At 41.5% G+C, this 18,955-nt stretch overlaps 1 protein-coding gene across 30 annotated transcripts in view; it reads right to left on the bottom strand.

Moving 5' to 3' along the window:
• PCBP3 (poly(rC) binding protein 3) overlaps nucleotides 1-18,955 on the bottom strand; it is a 124,304-nt gene that overhangs the window by 40,003 nt on the left and 65,346 nt on the right. For 13 of the 30 annotated variants that reach the window (XM_039326236.1, XM_039326249.1, XM_039326235.1 and 10 more), the window contains 5 exons: nucleotides 12,832-12,948; nucleotides 11,803-11,934; nucleotides 10,162-10,290; nucleotides 9,341-9,349; nucleotides 7,938-8,081 (listed from right to left, as the gene is read on the bottom strand). In XM_039326236.1, the coding sequence (XP_039182170.1) occupies nucleotides 7,938-8,081; nucleotides 9,341-9,349; nucleotides 10,162-10,290; nucleotides 11,803-11,934; nucleotides 12,832-12,948 (531 nt within the window). The remainder of the gene's footprint in view (nucleotides 1-7,937; nucleotides 8,082-9,340; nucleotides 9,350-10,161; nucleotides 10,291-11,802; nucleotides 11,935-12,831; nucleotides 12,949-18,955) is intronic. The other 17 variants (XM_039326245.1, XM_039326255.1, XM_039326260.1 and 14 more) reach the window with 4 other exon arrangements.

The raw sequence follows: 18,955 nt of genomic DNA, 5'->3' as shown, positions 1-18,955 counted from the left end.
GCAAAACCAAGGAGAACCTTGGAAAGAATGTTGATACAATCTTGGAGTTCAAGTGTTCCAGAAACAGACTGGAGCATAATCATGAATGTACATGTTCTGTTCTGTGCGTTGGTAAGGCCTTGAGATGAGGCAGGAGTAACAACAGTTGCTTCTTTATTTAATCTCCAACAGAACACAAAATGGCGCTGATCCCTTTTATACCCCTTTGCAGGGAGTAGCATCAACCAATCAATGCAACATATCTTTCCCACCTTGCGCATGCGTAATAGGCTGGAGACAGCCTGTCTGGCCCGAGCAGCCACATGGTCTGCCCGTGTCTATCTGCAGCTTCCTGCACCTGCTGTGTCAGTCACAGCTCAGGACATAACATCCCTCCCCTCTTAGCTCCAAAACACATAGAACTTACTATTTTACATTACTACAAATCTAATACCTTTTGCGCGTGTTCTTATTTCTAAGTACACTTAAGCCTGCCCACTTACTAGCAGGAATTTCACATAGTCCTGCAAATACTTTGGTGGACCTCTGGCCCGCTCTGATCTTCTTGGAGTGGTTGCAAGTGCCCGGTCTACAAACCCGCCTGCCAGGCTCAGCAGACCAGGACTTGTACAGGCGAACCCACATCATGCTGACTGGCCGGGTCCTGTAAACCCAAACCAGAGTTCCTTGGTGGGGTGGAATTCCCCAGGTCCATGACAGATCCCTCTTGGGAGCAATGTCCCGTAAGCACAAGGCCAGCAGCTGGAGTGGCCTGAACAGCTGATTGTGTGCAATTTTCCATGGACCCAGTGCCAGAGTCAGGAGCCGCCTCGTTGGCACAACTCCTATGTGCAGAGTGCAACCCCCCGCTTCTGCAAGAAGACTGAGATCCACGATCGCCATCGTGGTCCTCCTCCCCCCTGAGAGCAGAGTCAGGAGCGGAAGGGTGACTGGGTAGCCTCCAGCGCAGCTGGTCAATGTGCTGATGTAATACATGACCATCATCCAGGGCCACTTCGTATGACAGTGGCCCAGTGACTTTGCAGACCACTGCTGTCACCCAGAGATGTCCAGGTCCATAGTTCCTTGCCCAAACCGGATCGCCCACCTGTAGTCTCCTAGGCGCCTGCAGCTGTGACACCTGTGAAGCCATCCGGTCTGGGTGCAATCTGTCCAGTTTGGTAATGAGACGGTGACCCCAGCGGAGTTCAGCTGGGCTTTTCCCAGTAGCTGTGCAAGGTGTGGTGCATTGGCAAAGAAGAAAGTCAGCTAACCTGTGATGCCAGCTTCCGTGAGTGAGCCTCTTCAAGGCGTCTTTGGTTGTGCGCACCATGTGCTCAGGTTGGCCGTTGGAAGCTGGATGGAAAGGTGCCGAAGTAGCGTGCCGGATCATGTTGGCCCGGAGGAAAGCCTGAAGCTCAGAAGAAGTGAATTGAGGTCCGTTGTTGGAGACAAGGACATCTGGAAGCACATGGGAGGCGAAGAAGCCCCTCAACACCTGGATGGTCCTGGCAGTTGTCATAGTGGATACTGGAATGACCTCTAGCCATTTAGAGTGACTGTCCACAAAAATGAGGAAGAATTGCCTTTGAAAGGGGCCAGCATAGTTGATATGAACCCTTGACCAAGGAGCATGTGTTTTCTCCCACCTATGTACAGGAGCCTGTGGCATTCCAGGCCTAGACTGTTGGCAAACCTGGCAACCCTGGACCTGGGTCTCAATCTCCTTATCAAGAGATAGGCCACCAGAGATAGCTGCGTGCCAGAGCCTTCATCCAGAGTATGCCCGGATGTCCTTCATGCAGAGATTGGAAGACTCTAGTCCTCAATGAGGTTGGGATCACTACCCTACTTCCCCACAGGACACAACTCTTAAAGATGGATAGCTCGTGCTTCCTTTTCCAGAAACTCTGGAAGGTAGTGCCAGGACATGTGTCAGGCCAACCTGACAGCACCCATGTCAACACACGTATTAGCGTGTGATCATTGGCTGTTTCTGCAGCCACATCCCTTGCATTGAGGGGGAGACTCAGGCAAATCCTGAATAGCTAGTATGTGGTTAGCTGGAGCAGGATCTGATTCTACAAGCTGTAGAGGCAACCTGCTAAGGCCATCTGCATGGCCCATTTCTTTGACAGGTTTGTGAACCAATCTGTAGGTATATGCAGAAAGGAAAATTGACCACCTCAACATTCTAGGAGAAATTATGTGTGGGGTTTGCTTGTTGGTTGTAAACAACCCTAGCAGTGGCTTATGGTCTGTATAGACCGTAAAGTGGCGACCATACAAAAAGTCATGGAACTTTTTTATGCCAGCCACAACGGCCAAGGCTTCTCTATCTATCTGTGAGTAATTACGCTCAGCAGATGACAGAGTCCTAGAATAGTAGGCTACAGGGACTTGTGTCCCATCAGCCTTCAGGTGACTTAAGACAACCCCGATCCCATAAGGAGATGCATCGCAGGCTATACACACTGGCAGCTGCTCATTGAAATGAGCGAGAACAACATTTGAAGATAACAATGCCTTGACCTCTGCAAAACTCCTTTCATGGACTTGTGTCTACAAAACTCCTTTCATGGACTTGTGTCCACTTCCATGGAGCCTGTTTGTCCAAGAGCCGGTGTAACGGCTCTGCCACTGCAGCCTTGTGAGGTAGAAAAGAGTGATAGAAATTTAGAAGCCCAAGGAAGGCTTGAAGCTTGCTCTTCGACTTGGGACTTGGGGCCTGCTGAATCACCTTGAGCTTAGATTCAGCAGGATGGATGCCTTCTGCATCTATATGAAACCCCAAGAATTCAGTGGACGTGACTCCAATTTTGCATTTGTCTTACCTAAGCTTTAGCTCTGCTTCGCGGAACTGCAGCAAAACTGACCGAAGCCTCTCAGCCAAGTTTTTGGGAGATTCCCCTGCGATGAGGACATCATCAAAGTAAGGGCAAACTCCCAGAATATTACAGAGCGTTCACTCCATAACGCTTTGGAAAATGCCAGGGGCTACGTTAGCCCCAAACTGTAGTCTTTTGACTTTGAAAGCTTCCCGGTGTGTTATGATCGTCTGGGCCTCAGCTGTTGCCTCATCACTGGTAGCTGTTGATAAGTCTGAGCCAAATCAAGTTTGGTGAAGACTCGGCCTCCCTTCAGTGAGACCAAAATGTGGCTCACCACAGGCACCGGATAAGAGTGCTGCTGTAACGCTTTGTTTAACGTGCATTTATAGTCAGCACAAATGCGGACTTCTCCATTGGCCTTCAGTGGCATAACTATTGGTGTTTCCCATAGACTGCTATCCACAGATTCCAAAATACCTTGCTGGAGCAGTTTGTCCAGCTCAGCATTAATCTTTGGCTTCAGCGCAAAAGGCACCCGACAAGGCTTAACCCTAATTGGGGCAATGGACGGGTCTAACCGCAAAGCAATTGGAGGCTCCCTGTACGACCCCAGTTCTGGGCTAAACACATCAGCAAACTCCTTGCAAACTTCTGCAAGGCCTGTCATTTGCAAGCTGTGCAGCCCAGTCACTTGAATCCCAAGTGCCTCGAATCAATCGAGTCCAATTAGACTCGTGTGGTTGCCCTCTACCACAACAATGTCCAGGAACCCTTCAAATTTCCTACGCTGCACCTTGAGCGTGGCCTCCCCTTTTACCCTGACTTGGGAATTCTGAAAGTCTGTTAAGACCAGATTCGATACCCTGAGTTTAACTCGCTGGCCACTTTTGTAGCAGATTTGCTTAAGGGTGTCCTGGGATATGATTCACAAAGCTGAACCTGTGTCCAGCTCCATCATTAAGGGGACCCCCTACAATTTGACATCAATGCAAAGCTTCTTCTTTAATGGCCTGTGGGCCCCTGTCTTCAAAATGCTCTTGCGGGTCGCGCAGAAACCCACTATTCTGACTGGGAACCCTGATACCTTTCCGAGGCAATTCTTCCAAAGGACGGTTTTTGTGCGACCCAAACAGATGGCAGCTATGTGGCCTTGCCTGCCACATGCCTGGCAAATGGCAGAGGGAAACGGCAATCAGAGCACTTGTGGCAGCCTCCACACTCGAAACACCAAGGGAATTGAATGGCCTTGTCAGCTCGCTTGTCAGCTCGCTCATGGGGCCTCCTCTTCGCTGGCTGCTGTAGGCGGTCAACCTCATTTTTGGAATCAGGATCAGCTACCTCTCGAGCAACCTCTTGATGGACGGAGCCTGAACTGTAGGATGCTTGGAAAGCCGCAAGGCCTTAACAGCTCCTCCTGCTGCTTCATTGGCCATGATTTCCCTTAGTGCATCCTGGAAGGAAACGTCTTCCTTTGAAAAATCTTTTGTTGCAACTCACAGCTCCTCAAACCACAAACTAGACAATCTCGAAATCTTTCCTCCAAGTCTTTGAACTCACAGGGCCTAGCAGCTTGTCGCAGCGTAGCAATAAAGTCCGCAGCAGACTCTCCTGGCCTTTGGTCCCGCTGTTCAAATCCGTGATGCCAGGCAATCACTGATAGTTTTGGTTCTAAATGTTCCCTTAACATTTTCTTCAGCTCAGTGTAAGCGATGGATTCCAGAGGTGCTGGGGCAGCCACATTCTTGGCAATATCAAATGTCTCTTGCCCACAGACACACTAACATTGCGGCTTTAGAGCCCGTCTTCCCGAACTTGGTTTACTTGGAAGTAGTTTTCTACTTCGGCTACATATGAGCTCCAACATTCAGGGTGAGCTGTATCGAATTCGGACAAATGCCCTATCTTCGACATCGTTACTTCTTAGCAGCCTCATCAACACCTCGTGCTGCTCCGGCTTGCGAAGGGGTTCCAGGACGAATCTCGTCGAGCTCTCCTCCAGCATCTTCGTACTGGCAGGCAGAATCGGAACACCAAACTTCCAAGCACTTTGGGCCTTCTGTGGTGAGTCACCCTACTTTCTTTTCGTTGTTTTCTTGCAGCACAATCCCATCCTCATCGCCAATGTTCTGTTCTGTGCGTTGGTAAGGCATTGAGACGAGGCAGGAGTAACAACAGTTGCTTCTTTATTTAATCTCCAACAGAACAACACAAAATGGTGCGGATCCCCTTTATACCCCCTTGCAGGAAGTGGCATCAACCAGTCAATGTTTCCCGCCTTGCGCATGCACAATAGGCTGGAGACAGCCTGTCTGGCCCGGGCAGCCACGTGGTCTGCCTGGGTCTCTCTGCAGCTTCCTGCACCTGCTGTGTTAATCACAGCCCAGGACATAACAGTACATTAAAAGTTAATTTCAACAAGTTGAGAGATATGCTAAATCTGATTGCATTGACAGGAATCCTTAGGACAAAGGAAGTACAGGAGGAGGAGCACTGGAAATACAATAACACATCATTCCAATGAGGGGGAAAAATGGGCAGCTTAGAAAACTGTTGTGGGTACATCGGGTAATTTTGACTAAGCTAAATGTTGAAGATAAAATATATAGAAAACAGAAAGTGGGTTGTAATTTCCAAGAAGTATTAGCAAGTAGTTAATATTTGCTGAAAGAAATCAAGTTTAAATTGCAAAACTTAACTTCAGCTCACAAGGGAAGTTGAAAGCAATAAAAAGAGCTTTTTTGATTATTCTACCATTTTTTCCTGGCAGTGGGCCTCCTCGATCTGAAGAAAAAGAGGCTGTCTCAATGTTATTCTGTTGTGTTAAAATAGAAATATGGAGCAGGACAGGCACTTTGTTAGAGAACTGGAGGCTAGCAAATGCTGATATCTTCAGAAAAGAAAAAAGGAGGACCTGAGGAATGAGATTAGTCATCTGATATTGAAACTGGAAAAATTCTGTAATAGATTATTAAGCATTTTGTGAGCATTTAGGAAAGAATGCAGTGCTTGGAAGGCTAGCAGAGGCCTATCAAGAATTATGAGGTTCAGCAACCTGATCTTTTTTTTTTTTTTTTTTTTACTAACCATTTAGTTGGTCATGGGGATATGCTATAGTAATGCATCTTGAGTTCAGCAAACATTCAACAAAGTCTCCCATGAAATTTTAGTAGAGAAGATGGAAAAATGAGGGCTAGACTATGTTGCCATTAGTAGATTACAGAACTGGTTGAATAATTGTACTCAACAATTGTATATTTGTGGTTTCTCATCATTTGAAAAGTAACGTCAACGTGGTGAACTGCAGGACTCAATTCTGTTCAATATATTGAGAGCCAGTTTGGTCTAGTGGTGAAGGCACCAGATTAGAAAACAGGAGACCATGAGTTCAAGTCCCCCCTTAGCCATGAAAGCCAGCTGAGTGACCAGTTCCTGTCTCTCTGCCCAACTCACCTCACAAGGTAATTGTGGGGAAAATAGGGGGAAGAAGATGTGTTGGATATGTTTACTGCCTTGAGTTATTTGTAAAAAAATAAAAGTGAGATACAAATAAATTAATAAATATTTATAAATGACATGGATGACAAGTTACAAAATTATACAAATATAGAAGGGATACCTTATGGAAAAATACCAAGAGTCACAAGAATTTTGACAGGCAGGAAAAATGGGGAGAACCAATAAAATGAATTTCAACAAGGATAAGTGCAAATTAAAGGCACAAGTATAGGATAGAGGGACTATATTGCAGAAGTCCCCAACTTTTTGGGCACCAGGGACCAGTTCTGTGGAGATAGGTTTTTCCACAGACCAGAGGGTGCATGGTTTTGTGTGCTGTCTGCATCCCACAAATGGGGCTTTGCTTGTTTGTGCAGACCAATTGCTGGCATGGACCAGGGGTTGGAGACCCCTGCTATATTGGATAGCAGTATGGCAAAAAAAAAAAAAAGTGTGTTGGCACATGACATAAAACAATGTGATGCCAAAATTGTTAATATAGTACTTGACTGCATCAGCAGAAGTAGCATCTAAATCAAGAGAAACGATTCTTCCTCTCTATTCTCTGATAATTACTGCATTCAGTTCAGGTCACTGCATTTCAGAAAAGAAATGGGCAAACCTGAGCATGTGTTGAGAAGACAACAGTGATGACCTGGAAGTAAGGAACAGTTGGAGGCACTGGTAGGTTGAGCTTGCAGAAGAGAAAACTGTAGGAAGACATGATAAAAGGGTTGCCATTTTGTTGGGAAGAGAGTGCAGATTTGGAGGCACTTCAGAAGACCGAAAAAGAAATAATAGGTTTAAATGGCAAGGTTGGAGAGCAGGAAGAATTTTCTAATGTTCAACAATGAAAGTGACTGAATTGGTAGACGATGGGCTTCTTTACCGGAGGTTTTTGAACAAAAATGGGAGCACTTTAAGTAGTGGATTCCTGAATTGGAAGTTTGGACTTCACTAAATGATTTCCAAGATCTCTTCCAAATCTTATGTTCTCTGATTCCCTGAAGTATCTTTTTACTTTACACATGCTTCATGAGTACTGACAGGTAAATAAATTATGTAATACTGAATGTAAAAATAAACATAAGCTTATGAAACTTTAGATAAACAGGAATTACTTTCCTTCTATTTGCCAGCATCTTACTAAAATACTGTGTAAAGGTCATAGTGTAATAGATAATGTGGCATATTTGGTGGATATTTCCTCCTAATTATTTTCTTAGAAAAAGTTGACAGACCATTTGCTATGTACTGCAACCTCTGAATTCTTTCTAAATGATATTTGATAAAGTATCCTTTATAAAAAAAAATTTTGGTGAGGTCAGCCAACTCCCAACTATATTTATGGGTGATGAATTTATGTAGAATCAGCTCACATATATCTATTGTTCTAGATCTTAGTTGATAATATTTGTTGTCTTGTGATTTCAGCGAAGACTGGGGAGAGTCTGCCTTGTGTGATCAAGACCCCTATTTCATTTTGTTGCACCAGACGGTATTCATACTGCTTATTTAGTTGCTACCCACAGTACTTTGCAAACAAAGAGCTTTGAGTCCACTTGTCTTGGTGTAATGGGAATGGGATGACACCATGCAAGTGAAAAGGCAACAAAACCTGAGTGGACTAACAGGCAGCGGCTGGTGCTGCAGTAAAAGGCTGAGGTTGGCAGTGGAGGCTGCAAGTGGGTCGGCTCTTACCTGACCACCTGCAAAAATGACAGGGGTGGAGGCAGGCTTTGGGCGATAGGGGATGGTGGCACCTTTTGGTGGGGACTAGGAAAAGGGACAAGGAGAGGGAGAGAGAACATTAGACCACATTTCCTGAAACGGTAGCAAAAAGAGTGTTAGAGGGCAACCGAACATGTACAAATCAAAGCATACTGAATATGAACTGATAGAGTTAACTCTGCAAGGTTTTGTTACCAGACCAGAAATTAAAGGTAGAATCATTTAGTGGACCATTAATTGTGGCCAGATGTTCATTTGCCTTGGGATTGCTGGGCACAAGTTAAAGGCTCTCCTTTCCATTGATGACCTGCTTAAGACAGCAGCAGAGGGACTGTAGAGTTGCAAGGTTTCCAGCCCTCTGAAGACCACTTCCAAGACCTTCCTCTGAGCCTTTGTCCAAATTATGACTTCCATTTTTTTCTGCTGCCACGAAGCTGCCCCTTTTATTTTAGTATTTTGGGACAATCACAAGATACATTTTAAAAACTATTGCAAATAATTTAGTAATATAGCTCACTCACCCACTTCATTTTTTCCCAAAGAGCCACCAATCTGGTGTGGCAGCCAAAAGGCATGAATGTGGCTTCCTGAGACTTTCAAAAATTATTACCCAATTCTAATTTTTAAATAAGGGAGAAGAAGAAAATGACTAAATATATGACTGGAAAGTAACTATAGTAAGTGTATTTAATGACATTTACCTAGAAATAAAATCAAATTAAGTTTCCATGCTGGCTTTATTTACTACTTTTGGGGGCAGTGCTGCCTTTAACTACTACTCAAAAGCCAACAAAGAATTGCACGTCCCTGCGCTAAAGTTACTTATTGTTGGATTAACATTTGTTCCTCCACATGGCAGTCAAATCTAACTGTGTGAACCTTATTTATATTCTTATGTATTGCATATTAATTTGAATCACTTTTACTTTCTTTCAAAACTTGCATATGCAATGGTTATAGTTTGATTTTTCAATTCCTCCCTAATATTTAGAATGAATGTGACTTATGATGCTGCATATGCAAGTCACAATATTTGGATATTCTGAGAAGACATGTCTAAGACTGTAGCAGGATCAGAAAACAATACCAAGTGTAGCAACCATTAATTTCACCAGTAAGGTTCAATACAATGAAATTCATGAAGAAAAACGTAAAACAGAATTCTGGAAATAATGAACCCTGGCCTGGAGCCAATAGAGCATAATTAAGTCATACATAGAAAGATTATTTAATTACATGAAAAAATTTACATGCTAGAGAAGGATCTAGGTACTTTCTTAGCTGAAATATTCATGAAATGTTACCTTGAAAATCTGCAATGAAAAAAAGATAAAGCACTTGTTTTTTTGGATACAATGGGAAAGCCCCTTTTTGATCTCAGTGAAGTTTAAGCACCTTGCTATTATTGCAGCTAGAATTGCTCATTAACTTCAGCTACCAGGAATCTGCCCTTGCACTGATTTCTTCAACATCTTTTCATAAACATGAATGCACCTACAACCCCCACTTAATCCAATATTATCAACACCCATTTTTGTTTCTAGATTTTCATACGCTAGCAAACACATTCTGTTGATAATTCCACAGCACATCACCTAACAGATATTAATGTTTGTTTTATTTTTGGATAAAAGTGCTCTAAAATCAAGAGAGCTTTCATCTGAAAGTAGAGGATGGAGACAAATGTACTGGTCTGATGCTAGAAATATCCTTGAGAGTTGAAGAATACAAATAATACTAAGAAATTGATGAATTAGAAAAATAGAAATAATATTATTAACGCAGTCCTCTTTTCATTCCTGTTTCTTTAGGTTTTTGGAGAATATAATTGTTTCATATTAAATCTGCAAAAACATATCTCACTGCATCTTTTATAATTAAAGAATATTTAATGACAATATAAACCAAATGGGCTAGTAGGTATTGCAAGCCTCCACACTCTGTCTCCCTGAACTACTATTTTACCCTAAATCTTCACAGAATTACTTTCTCATGTAGCCATCCAGAGCTGTTTTGAACCCCAGATTGGTTGAATGCTTGAGTAGGCAAGAACCAATAACAATCAGTTCTTCAGTTATTTACATATGTTCCTTTTATACGTTACCCCTATTGTTACAAACTGTACCTCCAGCATCACCACACAGATCTGTTTGACACACTGGATAATTGCATCGGGGGTCCCTGAGATGGTCACTGCCCTTTCTGTAGAGTTGGGCAGCATATCCCCCGCCACCTGAACCTGAGCACCTGTAGACTGAAGAAAGGAAACAACTTATTTTTTCTGCACAGGCACTTCAACATCCAGGTATAACCATTCTTTGCTCTCTTTTCATATATATAAATCTCTCTCTCTCTCTCTGTGTGTGTGTGTGTGTGTGTGTGTGCACGTGCACGCGTGTGTGTAAATCCATAAGAACCAACATTCTCTGGGAAATGAAAAAAAATTAAAATAAACGGTAACTAAATAATGGATGAACAGTGGTGTTGCTAATAGGTTAGAGTAGGAACAGCGCATGAGTAAAATAAAAAATAAAACCCAGTGATAAATTTGGCATTAAAAAGATATGAATATAGGCATCAAGTTTGCCTCTTTCAGGTTGGCATTTAATAAGCACAAAGTAACTACCCCACCCTCCTTCCTTGTTTCAGTGACCAAGGCATGGAGGCAGCTCAATGAAAACCTTGGACAATGAATTGAGAGGGTAGGATACTATCCTACTTCAGTAACCTGGACCAATACCCTTTGGTTGGTTTTAGAGATTAAACCATCCAGGCCTTTGAATTGAATCTACAAATCCATGGTGGATTGCAATGGATTAGTACTAACATGATCAGATTAGCCACTCTCAGATTACTGTCTACTGTTCATTTTGGATCAATTTTATTTTCTAGACAATTTTCAACATAAAATCCAAACAGAAGATTATAAATCATAGAATAACTATTGCAATATACTTTTGTCCATGTTTTAATTGTATATTATCTGAAATCATCAAAAATCACTCTGCTAAACTGGGCTAGCCATACCATTAGGCAGAGTCAGGCAACTGTCTCATGCAGCCATTGTAGACAATTGGCCATCACTGCTCCTGCCCTCTGGCACAGCATCCCTCCCCCCCAAAGACAAATGGCACCCCCTCTCTTGTGGTTACAGAAAGCCCTTAAGACATGGCTGTGTTTCCAGGTCTGGGGTTAATGTGTTTGTGGGGTTCCTTATTACGTTTGCTTGTTATTATTATGGCTGTTTTTAATCCAGACTTTCCATTTTGTTTTACACTTTTCATTGTTTTAACTATCGGTTTAGATTTTGTAAATCACCCAAATTTTACTAGAATGGATGGCCTTAACAAATTTAGACAAATAAATAAAAATAAATTACTAGTATTGTATTTTTGTTGGTTCTACAACAGTGTTATATAAAACAGAATGGAACAGCTGGAGGGCAGTTATTCCCAGAGAATGTCCAGCTAATTTATTTACTTCTTTTAACATATAAATAATATATTTATAATTGTAGTTTTGTCATCAATATTAACACCATTTCAATTCAGCACAGATGAACTTAAATAGATTGTGGCCAAATGAAATTTGCTGTAAGTGGAAATTCTTGCCCTCAGAAGACATGAAGATTTTCAGTGATTCCTGCTTCACTTCATGACAATTGACTTCATGTAGATTTATGAATTAGAGAGGTTTAAAGACCAGTCTTTCTTTTATTTCTCATAGAAAATAACTTTCTCTGCACATAGGGAAATCAGAGACTTACCTCCCTGATTTCTTTAATCTTGGAGCCTCCTTTACCTATTAATGATCCACATTGGCTTGCTGGTACAACCAACCTTAATGTAACTGGTGGCTTACTTGTAGCTGTGCTGTTACTCATTGAGTTGATTATATCCTTTGGGAAGGAAGGGAAGGAGGAAGTTAGAATGGTACTTTATTAGAATGAACCAAGCATTTTTATCACATTGTGGAACTGTGAATGAGCAAATAGGAAAATAGAATTAGTTTTCTTCTGCCTAAGTTGTTAAAACCAGCAGATTTTTTACATCTAGGAAATTTGTATCTTACATTTTACAATAGTTCTTCATCATTACTATTATTACACATTTAGGACAATGTCAAAGGAACAGAATATGAACAAATTAAAAGAACTATTTTATATTAATGTCCCTAGTACATTAAAGAGCTTGATGGCTCAGTGGTTAAAGGCGCTGAGCTTGTCAGTTGGAAAGCTGACAGCCTGGATTCAAGACCCAAGCACCGCATGACTTGCCCCATTTCCTGCCCACCTAGCCTTTTGAAACTATGTAAATGCAAGTAGATAAATAGTTACCACTTTGGTGGTAATGTAACAGCATTCCATGCTGTAGTCATGCTGGCCACATGACCACAGAAATGTCTTCAGACAACACTGGCTCTCACAGCTAAGAAATGGAGATGAGCACCGCCCCATAGAGTTGGACATGACTAGACAGGGGAAACTTTTACCTTTACCTTAAAGTTATTTTGCAATGCTAATCTCCTGAAAAAATGGCTGTATAATTGAGTGAACAAATATTTTTCAATCTGACATATCCTGACATACATATATCACAAAAAAATTCTCTGGTAGGGTATTTATTAGGATCATTCTTGATTCCAGACAGATCCCAAACTAAACCATAATGAAATGATAGGTCTGGTGCATATGTATCACTATTCCTATAATATTTCTTTTTTTAAAAAGCATTTTTAGGAGTTTTTCCCAAAAAAGAATCAGTAGAAAATAAACATTTCCTTAGATGTTTCTTACCTCTTCAAATTTATAAGCAATCATTGCAAATGCTTTGAAGATGGCATCAGTAGGGCCTGTAATGGTCACAATCCTTTCTGGACAGTTTCCTTCTGAGATATTGATTCGTGCTCCACTCTATAATTGAGAGATCACATCTTGTCATATATATGGGGATGTTGAAAATATAGTATACCTGAGGGAGTTTCCGGTGACATCGCTGCAACACAGATGCAGGGGAATGAAGCTCCGTTCCCCAAGTCTGATTTCTACCAGCTGGGAAGGGTCCAATAGGACTGAAAGTCGTCCCGTAGAAGTGACTGGCCAAAGGGTGAAACTTTGTAGATTGTGGGCCAGCGGTAGCTGACCTGCTTGATCCAAAGTAGCCCTTGGGACCAGCAGGAAGAAAGGGTGACCGCACCCATGTGGTCAGCCAGAAGCAGCTGATTGTCGGAGACAACGAGTACTAACAAGCGGAAAGCAAAACAACTGATCTGGCTGAGACTACTTTCCTTACCTCTGTACAAGCAAAAACTACCAGTTCTGGAAAAAAGCACTCAAAAGCAAGAAATCCCCAAGCTTTAGAGAGGGAGGATTTTTTTCTTTACCCCCTTCCTCCTGAACTAGAAGCGGTGATTTAAGCTTTGGGGAAATTAAAACTGACTTATAACAATATTCTGAAGACAATTGAGGGATAAAAGAAGGATAATTTGGGAAACTTTTGCATTTATAAATCTTTTTTTTATTCCTGGTTTGGAAACCATTGGATTTTAACTTTTTAACTTTTTAAAGTTTGGTGGGAATGGACATCTAATGACATCTAGTGCAAAACTGAGAACTACATTTAACCTTGCTTTTTTATCTTACTACTACTACTAATAATAGTAAAGTTGGAAGGGACCTTGGAGGTCATCAAGTCCAACCCCCTGCTCAGGCAGGTAACCCTATTCTGTTTCGGACAAATGGCTGTCCAGTTTCTTCTTTAAAATGTCCAGTGTTGGAGCATTCACTACTTCTGGAGGCAGGTTGTTCCACTGGTTAATTGTTCTAACTGTCAGGAAGTTTCTCCTTAGTTCTAGGTTGCTTCTCTCTTTGGTTAGTCTCCACTCATTGCTTCTTGTCCTGCCTTCAGGTGCTTTGGAGAATAGCTTGACTCCCTCTTCTTTGTGGCAGCCCCTGAGATATTGGAACACTGCTATTATGTCCCCCCTTGTCCTTCTCTTCGTTAAACTAGACATACCTAATTCCAGCAACCATTCCTTATATGTTTTAGCCTCCAGTCCCCTAATTATCTTTGTTGCTCTTCTCTGTACTCTTTCTAGAGTCTCAACATCTTTTTTACATTGTGGTGAACAAAACTGGATGCAGTATTCCAAGTGTGGCCTTACCAAGGCATTGTAAAGTGGTATTAATACTTCACATGATCTTGATTCTACCCCTCTGTTAATGTAGCCTAGCACTGTGTTGGCTTTTTTGGCAGCTGCAGCACACTGCTGGCTCATATAAGTTGTTTTGACTGGAGCTCTAAAACATGGCTAGATGCCCAGACACCATTTATAGTTTAAACTTTTGGGTGTCCTTGGAATTTATAGTCCTGAAGATTGTGGCTGGAAAAGAGAAGATTCTTTTTGGATTGCCTTTTTTTACAGGATGGATTACAATTATAAATAAAAATTGTTTTTGAAGTCATCTGGCTTCCCTGGATTACAAATACAGCTTGACCTGGAACTTTTACAAGATGTTTTGATGGAGTGAATAACAAGAAACTTCTTCTAACAGAACACTTTGGATCACAAATTTTGGTACATTTATTTTCTTTTTTCCCTTTTGTTCTTTTTTATTACTATTTTTTATTATTTACCACTCCTATTTGTTATGAGACTATTGGATTACAAATTCTGATTTACTTGGTGGATTATAAAGTATGATTAAAAGATAAAAATAAAAATTAAAAGACAAAAATAAATCTATCTAAAGTTGGAAAAAAAAGGAACTTCTGCTTCTGCAAGTCCAGTTTATCAGAGATCAATTAATACAATGCTCCAACAAGAAAAGGCTAATAACTTCCAAAAGGAAACTCAAGCGACATTACAAGCAATTCAAGAGGCAATCATTACTCACATGGCGGCTACAACAAGAAACCATGAGGAGATGAAAAGTGATCTTGATAAAATGAATAAAAAAATTAATAACATGGACTCTCAGTTTGAAAATTTTAAACAGACAGTTACAGATAACCAACAAAGAATCCAAAAAAATAGAAGATAAATCAACTGAGGTTGAACAGAAATTAGAAGTCTTAAAAGATGAAAATCAGAAATTGATGCAAATAAATGGAGAACTAGAAGACTTGATAGCTGGGATAGAGATAGAAAGAGCCTCATATTTTTTAAGATTTCAAAATATAATGGAAGATAAGGAAGAGGATCTCCTGGACTTGATAACGGAATTATTGGCAGATGCATTAGGAATTGGGAAACAAGAAATGGAAGGAGAATTAGATCAGATCTATCGAGTCAACTCAAACTATGCCAGAAGAAATAAAGTCCCCAGGGAAGTATATGTTAGTTTTCTCAAAAGATCTGTAAGAGATGAGATTCTGAGAAGAGTAAGAGATGAACCTTTGAAATAAAAAGAAAAAGAAATTGTAGTCCTCAAACAAATCCCAAGGAGAATAAGAGAATCCCGAAGAGAATACCAGTTTCTAACTAGGAAATTAATTGAAAAAGAAGTGAATTTCAGATGGCTGATTCCAGAAGGGATTTTAATCTAATGGGATAAGAAAAGATATAGATTGGATACGCCACCCAAAGCAATGGAACTCTACGACAACCATAGAGCATTTCTGGAAGGAGGTAATTTTGAATCTGGTACAAAGAGAGAAACAAAGAAACAGAAAGAAATGGCAGTAGAAGAAGCAGTCACACCAAGAGAGGAGGAAGAAGTTAAAAACACATATACAGAAGAAGGAGCAAGACCAAGAGATCAGAGACAGATAAGATCGACTAGAAGATTAAGACCTAGATATAATTGAAAGAGATGTAGAAGGAGAGTGGGATTTTGTCAACAAATATAAATAAACTAAATTCTCCCTGAAAAAGGAAAACATTCTTTACACGACTACAAAAATTAAAAATGGATATAATTTGCCTCCAAGAAACACATATTAAAAGAACACTATAAGTTGTTAGAACAACTGAAAATTGGTAAACTTCACTTTGCATTAGCACTTCAAAAGAAAAGAGGAATAGCTCTATACATTAAAGAAACGATGAACCCTAAACAAATTTATGCAGATGGAGAGGGGAGGATATTAATGGTGGAAATAATGATGGATCAAAAACAGATACTGATGGTAGCAATATATGCACCAAATGATAAACAATTTTACCAAAAATTACATAAAAATATTAGAATTGAACTATCAAAATCTCTGTATAATGGGAGACTTTAATGCAATAACAGATGGAACTTTGGACCATAAAAATGCTAAACAAGGGAGGAAAGGAGGAAATATATTACCTAAAGAGTTTTCAAAAATGACAGAAGAACTCTGTATCCAAGATATATGGAGAGAAAAAAAATCCAAAGAAATTACAATATACATTTTACTCAAATAGACATAAATCATGGTCTAGAATTGATATGATATGAACACCTTTGGAACTTAATATGATGATAGAAGAAATTGAGAAAGAAATTTATGTTTGGGCAGATCATAACCCAATAAAGATGAAACCCTTCTTTTATAAACATTACTCATTGTTTTTTTAAAACATGAACCCAGACATTATACTGTTTGCTAAATATTGAGAATGTTATTTGAAAAAACCCTAACCTCAACCCCAACTCTAACCCTAACCCAAATCCCAACCCCAATCCCGACCCCACCTTATTCCTAATCCTATAAAAACTAATGTAACGGAACTGGGGTGAGAATGGGGTCGGCTGAGAGGTTTTGCAGGAACCCTGCCAATCCAGCAGAGAAACGAGGAGCTCCGGCAGCAGCTGTTGGGCTGGTGATGGGGTGTGGCTCTGAGGAGGAGGAAGCCAACAGAGAAAAAAAAAGAAGAAGGAAGGTGGCGAGTTTGGGAATCAGGAGTTGGTTTGGTGAAGAATTAGCCAGGCAAAGAGACAGAGTAAGAGAATGGGGCTTTGTGTCCTTTTTCTTTGTTTTTTTGTTGCGGGCAAGCTGAACAGAGAGAGGGGGTGGGAGAAAGAGAGAGGGAGAGAGAGAGAGAGAGTGGGAGGAGGTGAAGCCTTTTACTGTTTTTTCATTGTGGGCAAGCTGGATGGAGAGAGAGAGGGAAAGAGAGAGGGGGAGGAGGTGAAGCTTTTTACTGTTTTTTTTTTTCATTATGGGCAAGCCGGACGAAGGGAAATAGAGAGGTTAGGTCAGGGAAGTTTTATTTTTTCCCTTCTCTGGAGCAAGCTGGGTAGAGAAAGAGGGAGGGAAGAGCTTGACCGGGTTAAATGTATTTTTTTAGTGGGGAAAAGTTAGAGGGAGAAGGATAGGGAACTAGAGAGGGTAGGTCAGGGAAGTTTTACTTTTTTCCTTTTGCTGGAGCAAGCTGGAAGAGGCAAAGGGGGCAGAGAAGGGGAGGATTATGTGGAGTGAGGGCAGAAAGAGATGAGGAGCGTGGAGAAGGAATGTCCCTGCAAGTTCTAGAGAGAGATTGACCACCTTCACACCACGCAAGCTGCTGTTACCAGGGGCTGACTACTATCGTCGTACGCAAGCTGCTGTTACCAGGAATGGATTACCATCGCCTTATGCAGGCTGCTGTTACCAGGGATGGACTACCATCGACCTATGCAGGCTGCTGTTACCAGGACTGATTACCATTGTCGTATACAAGTTGCTGTTACCAGGGACCAACTACCATCGCCCCCTGTAAGCTGGGACTGCCTGAGATTGATCATCATTATTCCACGTGAGCTACCGCAAAGAGAAATCGACCATTGTTACCTCATGTGAGTGTCTGCCGACCGTGACTGAGCATCACTGCACTAGTTAATCAGAGATGCCAAAGTGAAATGAGCCGAGGTGGTGCAGCAGTTAGGGTGCAGTACTACAGGCCACTTTAGCTGACTGTGTTCAGCAGGTCAGCGGTTCAAATCTCACCGGCTCAAGATTGACTCAGCCTTCCATCCTTCCGGGGTAGGTAAAATGAAGACCCAGATTGTTGGGGCAATGTAAATATATATATACATTGCTTACTGGTGTACACCGCTTAGAGAATGCTTGCACTTAAAGTGGTATATAAGTCTCATAAATAAATAAATAAATAAAGACCCCTTGGACCAGCAGCCAGGTCAAGAGAAGGCTGGGGGGGACTTCAGTGGTCCCTACGGGGGTGGTGCTACACATGGGGGCTCGTCCGGGATTTCCTGTCTGGCCTTTTCTTTTTTTAGAGGGAGAGTGGGTAGCCTCACGTAGGGATAGGAGTCAAATGAGCAAAATGGACTCCACCACTGTTACTAAGTGGTGTGAGGACCAGAATAGTGAGGTAAAGTCGGGTGTAGTAATTGATGTCCCTGATGATGTTTGGCCAGAAGAGCGAATTCTACAGACATTGAGGACCCTTGTCCCTGATCAGAAGGTATATATGGTAGACAGAAAGGTGGACTGGGACTTTTCCCATTTTTATGTGCTGTTGGAGTGGAAAAAGAATATGAAACCTGGATGGAGCAGGCAGTATAAGCAGTTGAAGAGTGGGATATACCAGATGCTCAAAAGAAGCAGGGCCCTTTAAACTTTCTCTGGAAAGTTTAAAGGGCCCTGCTGCAGAAGCTATCAGAAGTCTAACGTTGAGCCGAGGGCATTTTATTGTGCGTGACTACCTCTCCCTATTGCATGACAAATTTGGATCTGCTGAAACCCTTCTAGCTTACTGTTTCTCTTTGAGCATATGTATCAAAAGAGAGGCGAAAAGCTGTCTGAGTATATAAGACGGCTGAACAAATTATTATACCAGGTTGTGGAAAGGGGGGGGCTGGATCCAACTGATGTGGAGCAAGCCCGGATGGAGCAACTTTCCCGGGGTGCTTTAGCCTTGGATCCAGTCTGGAATCAAATAAAAATTGAAGCTAAAGGGAAAATCTGGGGGTATTGTGAGTTCATAAGGAGAGTTAGGGCGACACA

This window comes from Crotalus tigris, unplaced genomic scaffold (genome assembly GCF_016545835.1).
Source record: "Crotalus tigris isolate CLP2741 ecotype Arizona unplaced genomic scaffold, ASM1654583v1 scf7180000024340.7048381, whole genome shotgun sequence".
In the NCBI taxonomy this organism is placed as follows: Eukaryota; Metazoa; Chordata; class Lepidosauria; order Squamata; family Viperidae; genus Crotalus; species Crotalus tigris.
Note: the sequence above shows the minus strand (reverse complement) of the source record. Positions and strands in the feature narration are given on the sequence as shown.